General features: G+C 42.4%; 1 protein-coding gene across 2 annotated transcripts; it reads right to left on the bottom strand.

Annotated features, from left to right (window-relative positions):
• Positions 1 to 1,097: 1,097 nt before the first annotated feature.
• NUDT4 (nudix hydrolase 4) lies at positions 1,098 to 24,765 on the bottom strand. 2 transcript variants are annotated; one of them, XM_054445239.2, is made up of 5 exons: positions 24,196 to 24,765; positions 8,410 to 8,520; positions 7,610 to 7,654; positions 4,259 to 4,343; positions 1,098 to 3,931 (listed from the first exon to the last, which is right to left on the bottom strand). In XM_054445239.2, the coding sequence occupies exons 1-5, from the start codon at positions 24,292 to 24,294 to the stop codon at positions 3,729 to 3,731; spliced, it is 543 nt and encodes a 180-aa protein (XP_054301214.1). In that variant the 5' UTR covers positions 24,295 to 24,765; the 3' UTR covers positions 1,098 to 3,728. The 2 variants fall into 2 exon arrangements, with proteins under 2 accessions (XP_054301214.1, XP_054301213.1); XM_054445238.2 differs by having other exon boundaries at positions 4,259 to 4,346; positions 24,196 to 24,760.
• Positions 24,766 to 25,219: the final 454 nt, after the last annotated feature.

Raw genomic sequence — 25,219 nt, 5'->3', positions numbered from 1 at the left:
GCCTAGGAGTTTGAGACCAGCCTGGGCAACACAGCAAGACCCCATCTCTACCAAAAAAAAAAAAAAAAATTAAAGAGTCCTATAGAGAATTCTTATACTCCAATGTGAAGACAACATTGGAAAAGGCCAAGTTTCTCATCCCCTCCAACTAATAAAACCCTAATTAAAAAATGAAATGACACTCGAACAGGACTTTTACATAAGGATTCTACAGTTGGTCTTCGGCAGCAGTATGTTTTAGGAAATGTAATGGCGGTGGGGGTGGTGCCTTAGCCAGTTATGCTTCCATTTAAATGGAACTGCAATAATAAAAGTGATACTAGTGCAGAAAGTATCTGTATTAGAATTCTAGAGTAAGTCAAGAGCTCACATTCATTAAAATAATGACACAACTCCATGGGGGTGGGGAGAACAGCAGTAAAGCAACCACATACTATACTATTAGACTGGCAACATTAAGATGGAAAATATCCATGAGGAGAATACTGACATCTTAGTGGTAAGCATTTCCTTTTAACCCAGTAATTCCACTAGTAAGGATCATACAAATGTACCACTAGGAAGAGGTAATAATGTACATGATCATCAACGGGAGAACAGTAAAGGTGTTACTGTGGAATTCCCAACAGGTTTTCACTTGGAGGGGGAATATTTGAACAGAGTTTAAACAACCCATGGTGAGCACATAATGCAGTATGCACTGAAAGGTATACGTTTCCGCTGGGTGTTTATACATTTCAAAGTTAAAAGCATACACCTTACCCAAAGTTTCAGAAACCTGGTTTGCAAATATGAGTTCATGTGTGTGTGTGTGTTTTTTTAAAGCCATGATCATTTTTTCCATTTTTATTTGATATTTCCAAATATAAAAAAGTCAAGATTCTTACATCAAGTATCTCAAATGAGACCATGCAAAGCAATTCAGTGTATACAACAATCATTTTTCCCCTTCAGTTCTGCCGCTTTATACAACAGTGTGATTGACAGAAAATTGGATGCCATGTGCCCGGTTGGAAAATGTCATCTGTTTACAAAATAACAACATCATGCAGGACAGTTTCTACTTTGTCTGCAAGTCAATTCACAAAAACTACTTATTTTCTGTTTTTTATTTGGGAGGCACATGGAACTGAAAAATTTAGCTGCCCAATTTTATTCAACTACCCCATCAAAAAAAAAAAAAAATCACAAATGACAGTCCCAACACTCTGCAAATTTTGGAGGGTTGAGATAGTAGACACTATTTGTTATACTCAGTAGAGCTAACTATTTAACAGAAATAAATCTCCCTAGGGCCTTTCCTCTAATTTTGCTAGACTGGGTTCCAGGAGAATCGTGAAGAACCCCTCATGTAAAATTTGAAGTGTGAAAACTGTATTGTTGCATTATGCAGATTTTTGCTAGTTGCATAGACTAAAGACAGTTTGCTAAATGGCATTGAAAATCCTTACTGAGTGTCACTATTCAGTCCAAATGTTTCTGACCAAAGAAAATTATACAACAATATTTATAGGCTAACTTTAAAGAGATGGTTGACATTAATACTGTACATATTTTACATGTCAAATACATAGTCCAAGAGTTTATAAAATAAATTCATGCATTATTACCTTATTACCTCTAAGAATATCATGTACAAGATAGGCACTCCCCCACCCCCCAGTACTTATGACAGCATTTCAGGGGGAAGCAGTCTTATATACAAAAACAATCCAGTTTCTCTGCTATGTTAAGTATATAAGGAAATTTCAGAGATTACTGACCAAAAAAATCTTAGTCCATTGAAGACAGAAAGTATCAATTTGTGGGATTTAAAATGTTTCCTTTATAAAAGAACACCCAGAATATGTAACCTCTGTACAAAGAAAAAATATAAAAATTCTGGATGATCATGTTTGATCACACTACATACTTTAGAATGAAATGTTGCTGGTTAAAAGTTTTTCTGCTTTACTCATTCCTTTGACAGCATTAATTTGTGAACATTTATATTTAGTTCAGCTGTATTTATGGCACAAGATCTCATTTTCAAAATGGCACTAATTTTCCTTAAGTGTAACAGCACTCTATTTTTAGCAGTAATTATATTTTTAAAGGTTAATTTGTAGAACAAATGTTTTAACTATACTTTTTTCTACTCTATACTCCCCAGTTACAATATTTACAAAGGGCTGAAGTCTATATAAAAAAATGATCTTTGGCTGGGCATGGTGGCTCATGCCTGTAATCCCAGCACTTTGGGAGGTCGAGGCGGGCGGATCACGAGGTTAGGAGTTTGAGACCAGCCTGACCAACATGAAGAAACCCTGTCTCTACTAAAAATACAAAATTAGCCAGGCATGGAGGCAGCCGCCTGTAATCCCAACTACTCAGGAGGCTGAGGCAGGAGAATCGCTTGAACCCGGGAGGCGGAGGTTGCAGTGAGTCAAGATTGTGCCACTGCACTCCAGCCTGGGTGACAAAGCGAGTCTCAAAAAAACAAAAAAATATTTTACTTTCCCCCATCCCTCATTTTAGTCAAACTTCTCCCACCTCATTTCTGCCCTGGTTGGGGAAGTGCAAGAGTTTCAGATAAGGTACCCATGTGTTTTAGATGGGATTCTTGATTTTAAGTGAGTATAAAGTAAAAAGATTTAATTCTTAGTTCAGGTATGTTCCAGTGCCTCGAAAGTTAGTTATGTGACAAACAGTACCTGTTGACAACCTAGAAAAGATGAGACATTCTAAGGTGCCCTAACAATCTTCAGTCTCTAACAGCTGAACAGGAAGGCTGTTTCACTCAAGTGTGATGCAATCATCACTGACTGGCATTTAGAATTAGATTTCAAGACTCCACTCCTGTGGGGGGCCACTAGATTAAATAACTGAATACATTTTAAGAGCCATCTACATTGAGGGAAATAACGGTTCTACGGTATTCTGCATAGAAAGAGTATCGATAATGGGAACTGGCAACTGAGCATGCTAAATCAAATTCCATGAATACAGTTTTCATAAGATGTCTTTACTACATGCATTTTGCTAATATTTCCCTAAAACATTCACCAACTCTACAGAGTTATACTTTGTGTTAAGGTACTATTGAGTTATAAGGGAAATAGCCGTATCAGGTAGCTAGTGACATAATACCAGTTGTGAAAATTCAGACAAATGAGTTGACAAATCCCCAAAAATGGCAAATTAAGCCCTGTGACAAAATAAGTTATTGGATCATACAGAAATAGCCCAAATCTGGAAATTTTGAATTAAAATTGTAATCCTGTAAAACAAGTTTTGGGGTGAACGGATTTCTTTAATACCAATCATATTTTTAATTCCCACCACAGATGGATTTGCTGAATATGCTAATGCTGTGAATGAGAAAACAATTTTGGGGGAGGTATACCCACAAGTAATCTGATGACAAACCACAGACTGATGTCAAATGGACAAAAAACTGAAAATATGCTGTGAGAAATAGACAACCAAAATAATATGGGGGGTTGCGGGGTGTGGCACAGTTAAGGCATCTAAACAAAAATTCCACATGGCTTTGGCTTATTAAAATATTTTACACTATTTTTTTTTAAAAAAAGATTTGAAAGCATCTGAAAAACATGCAAATTGTTTGAAAACCTTGCATGGCAAATTCAGACAGTTTGCAAGCGTCATTCAGATGTTTGACAGGAAACGAAAGAAGCCTCTCCCCATGAGACTGCACGTGGTGGGAGAGGCCTACCCAGTTCTCTCTATCTTACACTAGATGGCAACCCAGAGGTCTGTGCAGCGGTTACAAACAAGGCATTATTATCTGGAAGGGAAGGGACTGTAGAATTTCCATTGGCTGGGGAACAACCCAGCTTTAGCTTTTCCAGATACTCTGCATGTACAGGTTTATGACACTGGAGAACTTTGATAGCATCTTCTACTTTGAACCACTCTCTCTTCCTTCCTAGAGAAAAGAATGACATTGGTTACAAGACAGTCCATTTTAAAAAGCAAGCCATATAAGTAATGTCCACTTACTCCCTGATAAATGACTTAGACAACAATATGTTGGGGAAGAATTAAGATGAATATGCATCTCTACATTTGAATTATCTTCCCTGCTCTAAATGAAAAGTGACCCAAAAAAAAAAATCTAAGATGGAAACTGGACACAGGAATATAAGCATACATTTAAGAGTATTCAGATAACAAAAGGGAACTTACCTATATTAACAGAATCTTCCCAATCTTCTGTTAGAGCAGAGTATTCAGATAACAAAAGGAAACTTACCAATATTAACAGAATCTTCCCAATCTTCTAATATTTCAGTGACTGTTAGAACATAAACATATGTTCTGTGCTTTCGGTCTTGGTTCTGCTTGAATATAAAAAGAAATGCATTTTAATCTACAGGAGCTAGCCATGGACACATTTTCCAAGGGAAAAAAATTAGTCTGGCATACTGCTGATTAGCATAGCATATTTCCCCGCACAGGCAAGTATATTCAGTTGTACAGTCCAACACAAAAGTGATTTTATATAAGACAAAACATTTAAAAGTTAAACAGAAGACTAGAACTAGAGCTTCATCATTACTAGTGGTGAAATTGGCTCTCAATACTACTTTTTTTGTAGAAGTCTAGAGATGTTGCCCAGGCTGGTCCACTCCTGCCCTCAAGGGAACCTCCTGCTTTGGCCTTCCCAAAAACGGAGCTTACAGGTATGAGGACCCAGCCTCCAGTACTAAACTTTTAACACTTATTTCTATATATCTGATGTTATTTTCTTTTCTTTTTTTTTTTTTTGAGACAGGGAGTCTTGCTTTGTCACCCAGGAGTGCAGTGGCGCAATCTCAGCTCACCACAGTCTCTGCCTCCCAGGTTCAAGTGATTCTCCTGCCTCCTAGGTTCAAGTGATTCTCCTGCCTCAGCCTCCTGAGTAGCTGGAATTACAGGTGCGCGCCACCACGCCTGGCTAATTTTTGTATTTTTAGTACAGATGGGGTTTCACCATGTTGTTCAGGATGGTCTCAAACCCTGACCTCATGATCCACCCACCTTGGCCTCCCAAAGTGCTGGGATTACAGGTGTGAGCCACCTTACCCGGCCTATCTTGATGTTATTTTCATAAAGAAAATCTTAAGAGTTGAATGGAATCTTATTAAAATAACAGACCTGCATTCCCATAGTTTTTATCCTATCCCCTCTTCCCTGGGGCTAATCCTGACAACCTTTCAATGCCATGGAAAACTACTTCCTTTAGGACCTTTGTAAGAGCAAACAGCACCAGTTCCTTTAAGCACTCCTCCTGCAGGCCTATCAAGGTGCACATAAAGAATAGCCCATGGCCTGGCGCAGAAGCTCACGTCTGTAATCCCAGTACTTTGGCAGGCCAAGGCGGGCAGATCACTTGAGGTCAGGAGTTCGAGCCCAGCCTGTCCAACATGGCGAAACCCTGTCTCTACTAAAAATACAAAAATATTAGCCAGGCGTGGTGGCGTGTGCCTGTAATCCTGCTACTTGGGAGGCTGAAGTGAAGGATCGCTTGAGCCCAGGAGGCGGACGTGGCAATGAGCCCAGATCATGCCACTGCACTAAAGTCTGGATGACAGAATGATACCCCATCTCAAAAAAACACATAAATTAAATAAAACAGGCAACTGAGCTTGTTTCTGGGTTAAAAATTAAAGAAGTTGGCCTTCCTTCATCCTGATTAAAGTTAGCCTTCTTTGCCATAGTCCACAACTTTAGATAACTGTCCTGATTTTGGTCACAAACAACCTGAATAATCTACTCAAAACAGTGGGTTTTTACAGCTGGGAAGGATTACCTTTTTATATCTGAGAAGGAATAAAAACAACAATAAATTAGAGGCAACTGTCACTTAACACATCATTATTTTTAAGAATCAGTTGTTTTATTTCTATGTCTGACAAATCGATACATTTATCATGCTATATTCACAAATTCATAAAAATCACTGGGATGAATGGGCAGGGCAATCCAATTTTCTCTTATATTTTCTAAGGGGAAAGGTATTTTTTGATTGATATGTCCTGTTAAACAGTATTTGTAAAGCACTTAATACTGTTACCTTCCCATATTATTTAAGCTTTATTTATAATGTGAGACATTTTCTTCAAAAACCTTGTCAGCATATTGACAAATGTGTTATTTGTAAAAACCTCAGTACGTTTTTCAGTTTAACCAGGAGATGGTGCTATTTAACTGGGTGAAGCAACTGCTGAATTCTGGAAAAGACTGAATTCTACTTGAATGACTTTTCTCTTTTTTTTTTTGAGATGCAGTGTCGCTCTGCAACCTCTACCTCCCGGGTTCAAGCCATTCTGCCTCAGCCTCCCAAGTAGCTGGGATTACAGGCATGCGTCACCAGGCCCGGCTAATTTTTGTATTTTTAGTAGAGACAGGGTTTCACCATATTGGCCAAGCTGGTCTAGAATTCCTGACCTCGTGATCCGCCTGCCTTGGCCGACCCAAAGTTCCGGGATTACAGGCATGAGCCACCACGCCCGGCCAACTTTACTTAATTACTGTATTCCGGTAAAAGTCATCATCAATTCTACCAAGTGCTACAAAATCGGGATTTTTTCTGAATTCCTAAGGTTTAAAAATAAAATTTATATGGTTCTACTATAAAGACTGAACTAACCTATAAAGAGTACCCTGAAAAAAGGAAAGTGACCATGTTGCTGGTATACTGTGTATCTAGGTCTGAATCTTGGATGAAAATACATCTGGACCTCCTTTCTCCCTGGCTTCCAAAGAGTGCCTATCACATTCAAATTCCCTCCCTGAAAATTCTATTCTGCCTTCAGTAATAAGAGAATATATGAAAGAGAATTCTATTCTTTTAGCATCTGTTCTACGTACCAGAGATTTATATCTTCATACAATCCTTTAAGTCACTAGGTTTTATCATATAATATTATTTGCTAAGGGCAATGGGGACATTTCCAGATAAAATACACGAGACCTAAGCTCTTAGGTCATACTAAAAATATTGTACCTCCTAAAAGATCTATACCCTAAACAGTCTACAGTGGATTAAGATAAACATTTCAGTATCAGCTCCACTGTATTGTCAAACAGAAGTAATCACTACCATAATAATGCTGTATAAAAGTGATGGCAGCCGGGCGCGGTGGCTCATGCCTGTAATCCCAGCACTTTGGGAGGCCGAGGCGGGGGGATCACTAGGTCAAGAGATGGAGACCATCCTGGCCAACATGGTGAAACCCCGTCTCTATTCAAAATACAAAACTTAGCTGGGCGTCGTGGCGTGTGCCTGTAGTCCCAGCTACTCAGGAGGATGAAGCAGGAGAATTGCTTGAATCTGGGAGGCAGAGGTTGTAGTGAGCCAAGATTGCACCACTGCACTCCAGCCTGGCGACAGAGCGAGACTCTTGTCTTAAAAATTAATTAATTAAAAATAAATACATAAATAAAAGTGATGGCATATGAAAAAGTGGCTTTTACTTCCCTCGCTACCTAATCCTGGACTGACTGCCTACTGCTAGTCTGAGAGAAATGTCTGGTTCAGGCTGCTGCCACATTATTTGGTTGGTTAGGAAGAAATCATTAATTCTATTATCAGCAAAGTGAAGATTACTTTTTAACTCACCTCAAATATGCCCAGAAGTCTGCCTAGTTTTCCTTTGACTCCAGCCTATTAAAAAAAGATGAAATATAAAATGTTTACCTTTTTATAACAAAATGTATATAAATACAAGTTACACTCTGGCTATTTACTTAAATCTAAATACAATACCCCTCCCCATACCAACTCACTATCTTCCTGCTTCTGTGAAGTTTTTATTGTCATTTACTTCATAAGTAGCAAGGACTGATCAAAAATTAGTATTTCTGGCTGGGCGCTGTGGCTCATGCCTGTAATCCCAACACTTTGGGAGGCCAAGGCAGAAGGATCACTTGAGGTCAGGAGTTCGAGACCAGCCTGGCCAACATGGTGAAACCCTGTCCCTACTAAAAATACAAAAATTAAGGCCAGGCATAGTGGCTCACGCCTGTAATCCCAGCAACTTTGGGAGGCCGAGGCTGGCAGATCACCTGAGGTCAGGAGCTCGAGACCAGTCTGGCCAACATGGTGAAACCCTGTCTCTATTAAAAATACAAAAATTAGCCAGACGCGGTGGCACACGCCTGTAATCCCAGCTACTCGGGATGCTGAAGCTGGAGAATCACTTGAACCTGGGAGGCAGAGGTGGCAGTGAGCCAAGATCGCTCCACTGTACTCCAGCCTGGCAACAGAGTGAGACTCCATCTCGAAAAAAAAGAAATTAAAATTAAAAATAAAGTTGCATCAGGCAAAAAGCACTCCTGAACCCGTCTGTCTTAGTGTTATGTAGCAAAGGCCTTGTTTTTAAAACTCTGAAACAGAATTTGTGTGAAAGAACATCTCACCTCCTCATAAACTTCCCTCACGGCAGCACCGCCCGGTTCCTCCTCGGGTTCCATTCCTCCTCCTGGGACAATCCACTGGTCTGGGTACCGGCTGCTACTCACCAACAGCACCTGTAAGGTGAACCGTAACTGTATACTTCCAGCCTGAGAAACACTTCATATATAAACAACATTCTCAAACCTCTGCAAGGTTGTAACTCTATTCTAGATTAATCCATTTTAAAATTTAATTAAAATTAGGGGTACACATTATACCACAAAAATGCAATTGACAGCCTTTGTTAAACACCGTCTTTCTGAAATCAGAATTAACATTAACATGGTCACATTACCAAATCACCTGTATCTAATAAAATAATTTAAACTACCAGATTCAACTGGTAAAACTCTCGAATTATTGGATACTAACAAAGGATAAAAACAGAAACTTGGCCAGGCGCGGTGGCTCACGCCTGTAATCCCAGCACTCTGGGAGGCCGAGGCGGGTGGATCAAGAGGTCAGGAGATCATCCTGGCTAACACGGTGAAACCCCAAACCCCGTCTCTACTAAAAAAATTAGCCAGGCATGGTGGTGGGCACCTATAGTCCCAGCTACTTGGGAGGCTGAAGCAGGAGGATCGCTTGAACCCAGGAGGTGGAGGTTGCAGTGAACCCAGATCGTGCCACCATACTCCAGCCTGAGTGACAGAGACTCCATCTCAAAAAAACAAAAAACAAAAAACAGAAACTTGGCTTATTAGCCAGAGTTGTATGCACTGAGGTCTATGGTCACATAAGTTTATTTAGTTATGGAATATTCCAAATTTAAGGAAATGACCATAGGTAGGTTACCTTGTTTCCTCACCTAAAAAATAAGAATACTAAGAAGATAACAGATGTGTGAGAAAGAAATCGGGAAATGCACATAAAGCCGATTCTTGATACAGAGTGCTTGTTACTGTTATGATTAGGTGGCAAGAAGCATCCTTCATATTTTAAACCTGCATACATGGGCAAAAGTCACTTCATTCTGCTAACAGGCAGCTATCATTTATGATCTAGAACAGGACTGGCAATCTGCAGCTCACCACCTGTACAGTCTGTAAGCCAGAAGTATTTTTACATTTTAAAATTATGTGAAATTCAAATTTCAGTGTCCACAGATGGAATTATTAGAATTGAGTCACACTTACTCATTTTTACATATTGTCTATGGTTGTTTTAGTGATGCAACAGCAGAGTCAAAGCAGTTGTGACAGAGACTGTGTGGCCCTCAAAGCTTAAAATGTTTATCTGGCCCTTAATTTGGAAAAGTCTATGGACCCCTTACCAAGAATAGCATTAAGATTGAAATGCGGCTGGGCGTGGTGGCTCACATCTATAATCCCAGCACTTTAGGAGACCGAGGTGGGTGATCACCTGAGGTCAGGAGTTCCAGACCAGCCTGGACAAAACATGGTGAAACCCCGTCTCTACTAAAAATACAAAAATTAGCCAGGCGTGGTGGTGCATACCTGTAATCCCAGCTAATCGGGAGACTGAGGCATGAGAATCACTTGAACCCAGGAGGCGGAGGTTGCAGTGAGCAGAGATTGCACCACTGCACTCCAGCCTGGGCAACAGAGCAAGACTCCATCTCAAAAAAAAAAAAAAAAAAAAAGACTGAAATGTACAAATTGTTATAAAAAATACCCTATTACCTCAGACAAGTATCCTAGATTTTATTTAACAGGTATTACATACCCATCTTTTAAATGAATATCTGGCCAGGCGCAGTGGCTCATGCCTGTAATCCTAGCACTTTGGGAGGCTGAGGTGGGCAGATCACCTGAGGTCAAGAGTTCAAGACCAGCCTGGCCAACATGATGAAACCCCATCTCTACTAAAAATACAAAAAATTAGCCGGGCGTGGTGGAAGCCACCTGTAATCCCAGCTACTTGGGAGGCTGTGGCAGAAGAATCACTTGAACCTGGGAGGCAGAGGTTGCAGTGAGCCGAGATCATGCCACTACACTCCAGCCTGGGCAACAGAGCTAGATTCTGTCTCAAAAAAAGGAAAAAAAAAAAAAAAAAAAAAAAAAAAGGAATATTTGTGGGCTAGCTTAGGTTGAACTTCACTAAAGTTAAAATCAACTCGAGGTGAGCGTGGTGGCTCACGCCTGTAATCCCAGCACTTTGGGAGGCTGAAGTGGGTGGACATCTGAGGTCAGGGGTTCAAGACCAGCCTGGCCAACATGGTGAAACCCCATTTCTACTAAAAATACAAAAATTAGCTGGGTGTGGTAGCACATTCCTGTAGTCCCAGCTACTCAGGAGGCTGAGGCACAAGAATTGCTTGAATTCAGGAAGCGAAGGTTGCAGTGAGCCGAGACTGCACCACTGCACTTTAGCCTGGGCAACAGAGTGAGACTCTGACTCAAAAAAATAAAAAATAAAAATAAATAAGTCAATTTGAACAAAAGTGTCCACAAAATTATCTTAGTATACTACCTTCAAGTAAATTTAAACAGTTCTCCCTCGCAAACACATAGGGTTCATCACGAAGTTTAATTCCCAGTGTGGATAGAGATGATGATGATAACTAAGACAGGGTCTCACTTGGACATCCACGTTGGAGTGCAGTGACACAATCTCTGCTGACTGCAGCCTTCACTTCCTGGGCTCAAGTGATCCTCTCACTCCAGCTTCCCGAGCAGTTGGGAGTACAGGCACCCACCACCAGGCCTGGCTAATTTTTGTACTTTTTTTTTGAAACAGTCTCGCCCTATCATCCAGGCTGGAGGGCAGTGGCATGGTCTTGGCTCACAGCAACCTCTGCCTCCCGGGTTCAAGTGATTCTCCCACCTCAGCCTCCAAAGTAGCTGGGATTACAGGCACCTGCCACCATGACCAGCTAATTTTTGTATTTTGAGTAGAGACGGGGTTTCGCCATGTTGGCCAGACTGATCTCAAACTCCTGACTTCAAGTGATCTGCCTGCCTTGGCCTCCCAAAGTGCTGGGATTACAGAAGTAAGCCACCATGCCCAGTCTGATTTTTGTATTATTTTGTAGAGGTGGGGTCTTGCCATGTTGCCTAGACAGGTCTCAAAACCATAGGCTCAAGTGATCTTCTCACCTTGGCCTCCCAACTGGGATTACAGGCAAGAGCCATGACTGATTTTTTCTTTTTTAAATGCATGCCAGCACTTCTATCTGCTCTGCTCCCTCCCTGCTGCCAGGAGCTGCTGGCCTTTGAGAGTTCACAGCCAGCACAGGAGTCCTCTCTCATTTGACTAAGTTACCAGGAACTCAACTTTTCCAAACTGGAAAGTTTCAAGCTGATAATTCAGCAACTCCCACCTTTCTCTCAAGCCCCCAAAATGCTGAGTTTAAAGAGAATATCTATTTAGGCATAGAACCCCCTCTTAGAAAAGCAGTATTCCAGGCCGCGCATGGTGGCTCACGCCTGTAATCCCATCCCAGCACTTTGGGAGGCCAAGGCGGGCAGGTTTGAGAACAGCCTGGGCAACACGGCAAAACTCCCTCTACAAAAAATACAGAAATCAGCCATGCATGGTGACATGTGCCCATAATACCAGCTACTCAGGAGGCTGTGGTGGAAAGGATCACCTGAGCCCAGGAGGTCGAGGCTACAGTGAGCTGTGATCATGCCACTGCACTCCAGCCTGGATGATGGAATGAGACTGTCTCAAAAAAAAAAAAAAAAAAGGGGGTGGTTATTACATTATCAAATTATACCCAGATGAGACTTTATCGAAAATTAGAATTTTATTCAAAATTGGAGGCTTACAGAGGATCTATGGCAACCAAAGGCACTGGCCCTCTATCAAGACTGGCAAGTGAATGTTAGTTTTTAAGTTAAATAAAAATGTTAAGAGTTTGTCTCGCATCACTGGAAAAGTAAACAGCAACTACTGGTCCGGACTGCAGAGTTACAGGCCTCTTTTTCTGGTCACTAGGTATGGGTTAGGAATAAACTGGTTTCTACTGCCTAGATGAAATTCTTGTTACACAATTCTATGCTCTCTAAGCAACTTCCTGGATTACGTCAATAATGGGACATAACGCAGGTGGCTAGCTGCCTGAAAAGTACATCATCACTTAGTAAATAGTAAATAGGGAGTTCAAAATCATCCATATTCAAAATGTTGCAGTCCTGAATAAATGAAATGCAAAGTCTCATGTATCTAGGTCATTCACTATGATGTTTCCAGTTCTCCAAGACAGAGCTAAATTACAGGAGATTAATAATGTTGAAAACCCATTAGTATAAGATGTGTCTGCTTTTCTGAAGAAATATTTTATGCTTCAGGTTTTTTTTTTTTTGAGACAGAGTCTCGCTCTGTCATTCAGATTTGAGCATAGTGGCATGATCTCGGCTCACTGCAACTTCCGCCTCCTTGGTTCAAGCAATTCCCTCCCTCAGCCTCCCGAGTAGCTGGGATTACAGGCTCCCGCCACCATGCCCAGCTCATTTTGGTACTTTTAGTAGAGATGGGGTTTCACCATTTTGGCCAGGCTGGTCTTGAACTCCTGACCTTGTGATCCACCTGCCTCGGCCTCCCAAAGTGCTGGGGTTACAGGTGTCAGCCACCGCGCCCGGCCTATGCTTCAGATTTAAAACCAATCCTGCATCTACAAGACATCAGCATGACTAAATTTTTCTTCCAAAAGTCAGTAACATGGAACCCTTGTATCGCAACATCTCTCTTTCATAAATTACTTTTTAGAAAGCCTCATGAAAGTAGTATATAAATTTGATAAGTGATTTAGCACAATCCAATAAATTATGATATAAGAATCTTGGCTCCCCGGTTCAAGTGATTCTCCTGCCTCAGCCTCCCAAGTAGCTGGGATTACAGACATGCGCCACCACACCCAGCTAATTTTGTATTTTTAGTAGAGACGGGGTTTCTCCATGCTGGTCAGGCTGGTCCTGAACTCCAGACCTCAGGTGATCTGCCCGTCTCAGCCTCCCAAACTGCTGGGATTACAGGCATGAGCCACCACACCCAGCCAAATGTATCTTCCAAAAAAAAGCTGATAAGTTTAAATGAGTAATTATCTATGGTCCAGAAATGATTCACATCTAAACTACTAGCTTAAGGCAGATTTGCTAATATCCAACTTTTGGTGATGGTAGTTTTGAAATCCAGTATGTTTCATTAAGCACTTGTCTACTCATCTAAATTGACAAACCTGCAAATAGAATTGGGCTCCTCTGGGCCCTTGATCTGCCAATTAATTCCAGTCTGTCCTAAACTCTGCTACTTTTGAACCTTTCATGCTTTTGAGGCTCTAAAGCTAACACAGTCACCACTAGCATCATATGGTAATTTAAGATTAAATAAAATTTAAAATTCAATTCCTTAGTCCAGTCATATTTCAAGTGCTCATCTCAAGGGTCACATATTGGACATCTACAGCCAATTAATGGTATATCCTTTTCAGAACAGGTAAAATATGTAACTATTAGTTATTTATCCACTTTTAATTTTCATGCAAAACCTTACCACTTTAAAACGCTTTTCAAAAGAAAATCAGAATCATGAAAATGGGCTAGCAGGAAAGAAGCATCATGCACATGGTATCCAAACTAAATCCATTCACTTTTGTCTTTACAATCTTCAACCTCTAGAAGGACAGAGAACAGACTGACTCCTGTCAAAAAGTGACAATTCGGCACAAGTTCTCCACCTTAAAGAGAAGCACTGCGGAGAAAGAAGCTGCTGATTTTATTCCTTATCTACTAATTGTGATACTCAACAAAAATTGTATGTGATGAAAAGATACTGAAAATATACATCTTTCCCTCAAAGAGCTTATATTCTTGGAGGTGGGGTTGGAGTAAAGTCACATAGAATGCTCAATATTTTGTGTCTAAAAACTGCAAGAACACATACATCTATATAAATCTATATCACTATAAATTGTGGACAAATGATTTAGCCTAATCCAGTAACTTATCATCCAAGAGTCCCTTGACATCCCAGGAAGAATAAATTTGGTCAAACCAATAACTTCAAATTATCTTTCCATAAAATGATCGCTTTAAATGGGTACTTAATATCTGTGATATAGAAATGATTGGCCATCTAAACAACTAGCTTATGAAAAGAGGTCTCACACAGATGTCATGGTGACAGATTTGAAAGTCTGTTTCATTAAGTACTTGCCTACTCATCTTGAATAGTTCATTTGGGTGTTCAAATGAGGGCAAGGCCACATCTGGGGGGTGGTGGTGGGGAGAAGGCAGTGACAAGAGTGAGCAAGAACTGCGGGATACACTCCAGATAAGAGAATAGACTGGATGATGGCGTATGTCCGCCAGGGTGGAAAAATATGAATAGCATTAGTACAGAGGGACAATTAAAACAGTCCCCTACCTGCCCCCCACCCCAATAACAGTGAAAAGTTTTTTAACTTAAGGCCAAATAGTGCGATAGCTAGGCCATCCTGTGATTCCCTGGGGTCTGTCACGCACTTGGAAGCGGTCCCCAGCACTACATCTAGACCAGTACAGATGAAAAAAAGTTGGTGTCACATTGGAGCATGTTTATATTTTAATTAGGCAGACAACAGAGGACACTAACAACTTTTTAGGCAAGGGGTTGAGATCAAGATGAAAACATAACTCAGGGTTTCCTAAGAACCCCCACACCTGCTCTATTGTTCAGTGCTATATGACCATTTCTCTTTCCAGAAAAACATTTCACCAAGTTAAAAAGCCTGAGATTATAAAAGAGAAACTGCGGATGGTGGTGAGGAGTCGCACCGTAGTGGAGTATTGTCACTCCAGAACGATCAAGAACTCAAGAATTACAGCTTTTCGGTTGAAGTCACTTGGAATCTGTTGAAGATGAAAATCATCAATGTAGATTTTTCTGGACTACATTTTTATAGAACTACTAAAGCAATTCAGCTTGAAAAAACACGTTTTGTAAAGAGCATGCAAATAAAACAGTCTAGCCAGGTGCAGTGGCTCATACCTGTAATCCCAGCACTTTGGGAGGCCGAGGCAGGAGGATCACTTGAGGTCAGGAGTTCAAGACCAGCCTGGCCAACATGGTGAAACCTTGTCTCTACTAAAAATATAAAAAGCAGCTGGGCATGGTGGTGCACACCTGTAATCCCAGCTACTCCAGAGGCTGAGGCAGGAGAATCGCTTGAATCCAGGAGGCAGTTTGCAGTGAGCTGAGATAGCGCAACTGCATTCCAGCCTGTGCAACACAGTGAGACTGTCTCAAAAATAATAATAAAAAAATAATCAGAGTCCATTCAGTATTGTTTTCCAGAGGCCAAAATTAATAAGAAGGTATACTTTCATTATCAAAGATTTAGCTATGTTCTTCCAGTTAAGAGTTTTCCATCCTAGACAAAAGATTTGATGTATCTGCTAATACAAATTTTAAGTGTTCCACAAAAATTTTTTTTTGAGAATGATGAAAATATCTAGTAGTCAATAATGGAAATTTTGTTTCTTACCTAAATTTTGGAGATACTAGTTCTGAGCAGTCCATGTTTTTACTAGTTATATACTCACATTTTTCAGCTTCACTATATCTTTTCTACTAAAACTCTGTGGGAAAACTCAACTATTAATAGCTTCTTTTTCTTTTTTTTGAAACACGGTCTCACTCTGTCACCCAGGTTGGAGTGCAATGGCGCAATCTCGGCTCACTGCAACCTTTGCCTCCTGGGTTCAAGCAATTCTCGTGCGTAAGCCTCCTGAGTAGCTGGGATTACAGGTAAACACTACCATGCTCGGCTCATTTTTTTTGTATTTTTAGTGGAGACTGGGTTTCACCATGTTGGCCAGGCTGGTTTTGAACTCCTGACCTCAAATGATCCACCCACCTCGGCCTCCCAAAGTGCTGAGATTACAGGTGTTGAGCCACTGTGCCCAGCCTGAACTATTAATATCTTCTATAGGCCAGTCACAATGGCTCACACCTGTAATCCCGGTGCTTTGGGAAGCCAAGGCAGGCGGACTGAGTCCAGGAGCTCAAGACCAGCCTAGGCAACACAGGAAGACCCTGTCTCTACAAAAAAATCAATAAATTAGCCAGGCATGGTGGCATGTACCTGTAGTCCAAGCTACTTGGGGGGCTGAGGTGGGAGAATCATCTGAGCCTGGGAAATCGAGGCTGCAGTGAGCCATGATTGTGCCACTGCACTCCAGCCTGGGTAACAGAAGTGAGATTCTGTCTCAAAAAGAAAAAAAAAAATTATGTGTGTGTGTGTGTATATATATATATATATATATATACACACACACACACATATATATATTTTAAAAGATTTACTATACATATAAAATCTATACATGCAGAAATCTAAAATCAAATTTCAGCACAATTTATTGTAAAGGTTTTTTTTGGCTTGTTTTGGGGGCGCCATTTGCTGAATCACAGCAACATAACCATAACGGTTGCTTTTCTTGCAATAATATTGATTTCGAATAATGGGCGGCTGCTCCTAAGCCCCTCCTACAAAAGTGGAAGAATCTCAATCTCTAGAACCTACCACAATGCATTATTCTTCAATACTCCCTCTAAACACACACAACAGCCATCTGTACATTTCTAGAACACCCTCAAATCTACTAGTATAGTTAGCATGCTAATTAATGCTCTAAAGATGGGTTATAAAAGCTCATTCTACAAAGACACACCAACAGCTGACAGAACCACACATGGTCATTCATAGGTTTGAAATTCCCTTCTCTGAGTAGATTAGATTTTCTGTATCATCAAGATGCTGGTCTGTTACATTAGCGATGACAGAGATGAAGGAAGATGCATTCAACCTTCCAGATAAATCAGAGCTGTGACCATATGAAAGATTTACGAAAAGGAGGCTACTCATTCTACCAGGTTGCAGAGCCAGACCTGGAGCACACTCAGACCTCAAAGCCAACGCTATTAGTGTGGTGAAAAGTGAAGACATCTATTCCTACTCTATTCAACCTATCTTCACATAAGCATTCTTCCTACTACACTACTAAATCTTACTCCCTCTTTCCATGTATTAGACAATTACCAGAATAAAACACCGCTCACCTGGCACTGTTGAAGAGTTATTTTGTCTTTTCCTAGATACCTAAGGTTTTAAGCATTTGGAGAGAAGCATTTATCACTTTAAGAATAGTGTATTGGCCGGCCATGGTGGCTCACGCCTGTAATCCCAGCACTTTGGGAGGCCGAGGTAGGTGGACCATTTGAGGTCAGGAGTAAGAGACCAGCTTGGCCAACATGGTGACTAAAAATACAAAATTTAACTAAAATTCAAATACAAAATTCAACTAAAAATACAAAAATTAGCCGGGCGTGATGGCATGCGCTTGTAATCCCAGCTACTTGGAAGGCTGAGGCAGGAGAATGGCTTGAACCTGGGAGGCGGAGGTTGCAGTGAGCTGAGGTCGCGCCACCGCACTCCAGCCTGGGTGACAGAGTGAGACTCTTAAAAAAAAAAAAAAAAAGAATAGTGTATTGACAGTAGTCAACAGGAAACCAACCCTAAATCTTATTGGATAAAAGTCTGTGAATCAGAATGATCTACTGCAAGCCTGCTCAACCTGTGGCCCGTGGACTGCATGCAGCCCAAGATGGTTTTGAATGCAGCCAAACACAAATTTGTAAACTTTCTTAAATATTATAAAATATTTTTGCAATTATTACTTTTTTAGCTTACCAGCTATCATTAATGTTAGTGTATTTTATGTGTGGCCCAAGACAATTCTTCCAATGAGGCCCACTGAAGCTAAAAGATCGGGCACCCCAGGCCAGGCACAGTGGCTCACGCCTGTAATCCCAGCACTTTGGGAGGCTGAGGTGGGCAGATCACAAGGTCAGGAGATCCAGACCATCCTGACCAAATAGTGAAACCCCGTCTCTACTAAAAATACAAAAAATTAGCTGGGCGTGGTAGCACACGCCTGTAGTCTCAGCTACTCGGGAGGCTGAGGCAGGAGAATCGCTTGAATCCAGGAGGCAGAGTTTGCAGTGAGCTGAGATTGCACCACTGCACTCCAGCCTGGTGACAGAGCAAGAAAAAAAAAAAAAAAAAAAAGTTTGGGCACCCCTGTTCTATTGTATAGAATCTATACCCTTTATCACCTGACGGGTCCGCCTCGCTGGTGATGTATAAAAGGGTGCTGTTCAAGGGCTATGTAATGCATTTATGCCTTCAGAGGCTGTAGGTCCCTGGGCCTCGAATTCCCATTCGTGTTTCAGCTTTTACCCTTAAAGCTGCAATTGTCATGGCTTGGCTCTAGGAACTCCAACCACTATAGATACCATTTCTGTTCCTGGGAAGGGGAGCGGAGGAGGCATCCAGAGAACCTCAAGTGATCCCTAAGAATGAAGAGGTTTATTATGAAAATTGTAGCTATTCAGAAACTGTTTGTTGTTGTTGCTGTTTTTGAGATGCAGTCTCGCTCTGTCGCCCAGGCTGGAGTGCAGTGGCGCAATCTCAGCTCACTGCAACCTCCGCCTCCTGGGTTCAAGGGATTCTCCTACCTCAGCCTCCGGAGTAGCCATGACTACAGAGGCACACACCACCACGCCTGGCTAATTATTGTATTTTTAGTAGAGACGAGGTTTTGCCATGTTGCCCAGGCTGGTCTTGAACCCCTGACCTCAGGTGATCCACCCACCTTGGCCTCCCAAAGGGCTGGGATTACAGGTGTGAGCCACTGCACCTGGCCTACTTAGAAACTGTTTCGAGGTTGCTGTTCTTTCTTTCCAAATTATCATGAATCAGGGTATCATGAATGGTTAAAATTACATGTTAACCTACTTCTACTACACTTAACCAAAATTTAGCCAAAATTAGGCCAGCAGTGTTATTAGGAACACCCACTATGCACATAGACATTTTAAAAGAACATATGTTATGAAAATGGTTTGATACATGCTAAACAGCTACCTACTATTATTAAGAAAATTAGTACTTCTTTTTGGACCACAGAGGCAGAGTAGACCAGAAATAACAGTTCTTTCTTCTAAACTATGTTTAGCTCTAAGTTATATGGGACTGGTAGATAAGTATTATCAATAATGTCGTAAGTCAGGTTGACCATGGATTTTTTACCTAGCAGGTCAATGTTTTAAAGTGACAGGGTAAGCTTTTTTTCAATTAGAGAAAGGCTTGAGCTATACCAAGACTCTAAGAAAAAAAAAAAAATCCAATGCAAATTCTACATTAATGCCTGGTTTAATGATAGGAAACCTTCTGGGAGAGCTGGAGGCACAGATGAAGAAGTTGGTGACACTTCCCTGTGTTTAAAAAAGGCTTCCGAGCCAGGCACGGTGGCACTTTGGGAGGCCGAGGTGGGTAGATCACGAGGTCAGGAGATCAAGACCATCCTGGCTAACACAGTGAAACCCCGTCTCTACTAAAAATACAAAAAATTAGCCGGGCATGGTGGCGGGCGCCTATAGTCCCAGCTACTTGAGAATGGCGTGAACCTGGAAGGCGGAGCTTGCAGTGAGCTGACATCGCGCCACTGCACTCCAGCCTGGAGGACAGAGCGAGACTCTTGTCTCAAAAAAAAAAAAAAAAAAAAGGCTACCTTTGGATAGTACTTATTTTTGATGAAAGTGGTCTCCCTTTGAAACAAATACCTTCAAGGACTTAACTCTGAAGAACTATGAGCCCCAGAGTATGCGTGAAAAGGGTGGACTGACTGTTGATTCTAAGTATAAAAATGCTAGTTGAGATTTAACTCTAGTAATATTTTGAATTAGTATTGTTGTTCATCGGAGCTCTGGTTTTAGGTTTTCAGACTCGATCCTTCCCACCAAAGCTTCACTGAATGATTTTGTACAACTCAAGATTTTTCAGGAATATATATTCAGCATTATAGCAGACCATCTGTAGAAGACAGCCCCTGGCTCATAGAGCTTAAAAGCTAATTAGGGCATCAAGTCCTATGGAAGAGTAGTGGGTTTTTTTGGTTTGTTTTTTGTTTTTTTTGCAGACAAGGTCTTGCTCTGTTGCCCAGGCTGGAGTGCAATGGCATGATCTCGGTTCACTGCAGCCTCTGCTTCCCAGGTTCAAGGGATTCTCATGCCTCAGCCTCCTGAGTAGCTGGGATTACAGGCACATGCCACCACGACCGGCTACTTTTTGTATTTCGTATTTTTAGTAGAGACAGGGTTTCGCCATGTTGGCCAGGCTGGTTTCAAACACTTGACTTCAGGTGATCCGCCCACCTCCGCCTCCCAAAGTGCTGGGATGACAGGCGTGAGCCACTCGCCTGGCCTGTAGTGGTTAGTCCTTAAGACTGTTTTGTTAATGCCTCTCTTGCAACTATGTCTGGATTTCACCCAGGATCAAGTCATTCTACTTCTCCCCTTAGCAGTCTAAACCTATTTTGCTGCCAGATCACTCTCAAGCTTGAACACATCTAGTATCTAAATGTTCTTTGTTCAAAACTAAGTTCAAAACAAAACTTTGTTCTTGTGTTAGCAACTTCTCAACCTTACATTTGAAGTGTTGCTTATTTTTCAACTATTACTGATTCTATGCTATCCCTAAGCTGCAGCCAAATCTATCACAGCCCCAAGTCTTGCTCTATTTGGGACGCCTGGTCCCTCCTCTCCCAGTCACCCACATCCAACTCCAAATGACTCACATTGGATCTGAACCCCAGAATACCCGACCGCACTTTTCCCTTTTACTTTATTTCCCTTTCCATTGATCCCTTGTCCAACCTTCCCCTACAGAGTGTTTCTTAGGAGCTAAGACCTCATCTCTTCATCCCCTTTTAAACTATCATATATGCAAATACATTCAACAGAATCCATTTCTGATTACCTATTTGTAAAAGCATTGTCATCTTTCACTGTACAAGCACAGTACCCAGCTACTCTACAGAGCAATTAGTTGTGGGCCTGTCTAGAAGCCCAGCTGCCAAAACTGAGGGTGCTTCCCCACAGAAATAACTAGCTGGGGAGGTAGGTCAAATAAACAAAATATTTAGAAACAAAGGACCAGAGCTCAAAAGGATCTGCCAGCTTCTGTGACCTTGGGATAGGTTACTTCTGCTACCTAATTTCTTCCTAAACAAATAGTAATACTTATTTACCCTATAGAACAGAAAAAGATAAAATGGAAAATATTTAATATATAAAGCCACCTTAAAAGAATAACTCTGCTCTTAGAACAACCTTCTTTCCTAGAACAATCTGTTCTAAAGTAGAAACTTACTGAGAACTTCAGTACAGGAACAGCCAGATGGGAGCGCCACATAGCTTTTTTGGGGTCAAATTGCAATTACTCTTTTACTTCCATTTGTACTGTATATAAACATTTCATCCTCAGACAAAACATATATTTAAATCTTCTAACAAGGATCTAGGTGTTTTTCATCCAGTAGAGGGAAACATTTCTCACCTATTAACTAGAGAGGTGAGTTCAAGCTGGTTTTCTAGACTGTCCTGGGAAGTCTGGCAATGCAATTTCAACAGAGTGAAGGCAAATTCATAGAGAAACAATAGGATCTCCAGGAAAGCTAACAGAGTTTATTCTGTAATCATCATGTAATAGATAGAGCCTCAACTACACACAATCACAGAAATGAAAATTCTGAAGAGCTAAACCAGATGTTAAAATTGGCTGTGCATTACACTTAAGGAGAATTCTAGAGTCTTCCCTCAGATCATATCCTCTAACAAGATGACTCACTCTCTTTGATTCTCAACCTACAGGTTATCAGATTTACAAAGTTTTACACAATGGATTTCTCTAATACATTCTCCAAAACTTGCTCCCTACTTCACCTTACCTAACGACACTGGTCTCTTGACTCAACTAGAGGCTATGAATTTAGTATTTATTTCAGTAGAAATAATATCCAAGCATAAAAACAATCATTTATTTTTATTGCTAAAGTAATTCCTAAAGCTCCTATCAGTCTTTGCTTTACCATAAGCACAATATAGATCATCATTTCAATTTCCATCACTCATATTTCCCCTAGAGTCTAGTATTTTTACAAAGCCTGAATTCCAAGTTCACATTATGGCAACACTTCAGTCACCACTTTCAGAAAGGCTTCCAAACTTAGCCTCACAAAAATCTCACTCATTCAACAGAGCCCACCATCAGGAGTAAGGACTGGACCCTGAATCCTGACTCTACCACTTCCTAATTGTGTCATTTGGGAAACTACTTATGCTCTACAACTGTCTCCTCAACTATAAAATGGGAGTAACTTCACTACCTCCCAGTGTTAAAAGGATTAAATGTATAACAAGTTTTCTTCTGGCAGCGCCTGGCACATTGTAAGCACTCAATTAAGAATATCATTACACAATATTGAGGAAACCAGACAAGATCCTTGATCTATCTTGATCCCTTTTGGCTATCATTCCTTTTATATTTAAAGTTTACTACTTTGCCTCAACATGGCCCCTTTCCGCTAAGGCTTTATCTTTTTTACAGAACACACTTAATGTCTGTTGACTTGTTCATTTTTAAAAGTTAATAATCTTTCCCTTTGCAGTTTCTAGCTCTCCTAAGCAGACCCATCTCAAAGGCTGGGGCCGTATTTCTCTGCACACTCGTTTGGGATTCAAGTCTAATACGTAAAGGTTAAGAGTGAGCACAGAGCAACCCATTTAAACGGCTTGGTTTCTTTTCAAAAAAATAAAGGCAGGGTTTGAAGGGCAAATTTCGAGAACTTTTCGTTAACATAACAAGAACTAAGCCACTGAGTGTATTCTGTGTCATACTCATCACAACTACAGGGACTAGCAGTAAGGAAGCCATTAAATTCCCATCTCCAGCCTTAGCCTAGTATTTTATACACGGTTGGTTATGAAAGCAGAACTCAGAATGTTAATTTTTTTCACCTGTGTAATTTATCTTAAGCGTGGCAATACCAAAAGGCTACTATTGCCCTAAGCAAACTTCAACAGTTAGCCATTTTAAATAAATATGACTGAATTAAGTAAAAATCGCTCTCCAGGGAAACCCCAAGGGTCTCATTTTCTGCCCAATTCAGATGGGTAAATTATCCAAGAACGACTGCTCTTAGAACGAGAAAGGCTACTCCTTTCCAGATGTCAAGCCAGACAGCAAAGAACCCTTTACACATAAGCTGAGAGCTGGAGATTACTGTCTGAAAATGGCAGCTTTGCGCATCTCTAGTCCATCGTCTCCCTTTTGGCATTATTCCACATTTTTCACTAACCATTTTTCTGCAGTCAGAAAACTTTAAGAAGGGAAGGCCGTTTTAAAAATGAGGCATAATTATGCCAACAGCTTGCGGGTTCATGGACCCACAAGAATTGCCAAGACTAGACTGTGGGGTCCTCACTTCCAAGCACGAGGACTGTCTGTTACTCCACAAACATGCTTAGATCGAATCAGAGACCGCAAACGGCTGTAACATGGAAGGAAAACATGTAAAAGAGGCACAAGGGCTCTGCTGCAACACTCACGCCATTTCCACCCTCCTCTCGCTGAGCACTCGAGGTTTATCCGGCTTTCAACTCAATTCGCACGTTAAAATGGTGACTCCCGCTAGGCGAGACTTACACGGCCCGGGACCTTCCCGGGGACCAGGCGCCTTCTTGAGTGCCCAGATGCAGAAACTGGGGCTGGGCGAGCCCCCTTTGTCTCATCTATCAGCCCAGAGAAAGGAAGGAAGAAGTGAGGGAGGAAAGGAGGGAGGGAGGAAGGGGGCTAATCCCTCCCAGCCCCGCAGCCTGCGCAGCGGCGGGGAGCGAGGGGAAGCACCCGGACCCCAGACCCCGGCGCCCCAGAGGGCAGCGTGCGGCGCCGGGCGCCCTACCTCGTCCTCCTGCTCGCTCCGGAAGCACAGGCACGCCGCCCGCTTCTTGAAGCCCTCGCGGTCGTAGGTCCGCGTCTGGTTGGGCTTGAACTTCATCATAGAGGCGGGCTCCTGCTGCTGCTGCTGCTCCGGTAGCCGCCGTGGGGGCCCGGCCGCCGCCACCCCGCCGGGGAGTGGGGGAGAGGGCGAGTCGGGCGCAGGGGCACCCGGGAGCGCTAGTCGGTGCGGGAGGTGCGGCGAGGCCGGTCAGTCCCGGTGCCGGCGGCCGCTCCGACGCGGGCGGGACGGGACGCTAGCGCGGGTCACTGGAACCCGGGTGCCGAGATGAAAGCTCCGCCTCTGCCCAGTTGTCCGCCGCTCTCCATGGAGCCCGACTCACGCTCGCCTCCGCTCCCTCCGGCCGTAGCCGCCAGGGGAAGGGCGGCTAGAGGCGCGCGCCACGCGGAGACAGTTGCGAAGACCCGCTCCCACTCAGCAGCAGCACCGCGGGGACCGCACGCCACCCCCTCTGCTCTGTTTAAGTGAGGCCCACATGCGCCCCGCCTCCCCGCGCGCCACTGCGCCTGCGTGCAGAGACCGTTGCAATGGGGTGGGTGGGTAGGTGGGGCGGGGGAGGTAGGGGCGGGACCTCGGCCGCCCGGTGGGCGGGGCCGCGCGCACTCCCGGGCTGGAGTTCGGCGAGGCCTTGGGACTGGCGCTGGAGCCCAGCGTGCGATGACCGTGCCCCGGAAACATCCCAGTGAATGGAAAGAAGCCAACGTCCCCTCCCTCCCTGCTTATACCCTCAACTTTGCCAATGAGGACCCTAAATACCAGCTGCACTACAGGGGATGTAACTACATACACCGTCACCAAAGTTGCAGCCTGGCCAAGAAATGCCAGGGGACGTTGCGGCGATTGCAGACTCCGCGGTGACTGTGTAGATTCGTCCAGAATTCGCCCGTGTAGCGCGGGGAGAGGCGAGAGTGAAGGCCAAAAAGGTTAAGACGTTAAGTGTTTTTTTTTTCTCTGTTTTCACAAATGA

The sequence above is a fragment of the Pongo pygmaeus genome, chromosome 10 (genome assembly GCF_028885625.2).
Source record: "Pongo pygmaeus isolate AG05252 chromosome 10, NHGRI_mPonPyg2-v2.0_pri, whole genome shotgun sequence".
Classification (NCBI taxonomy): Eukaryota; Metazoa; Chordata; class Mammalia; order Primates; family Hominidae; genus Pongo; species Pongo pygmaeus.
Note: the sequence above shows the minus strand (reverse complement) of the source record. Positions and strands in the feature narration are given on the sequence as shown.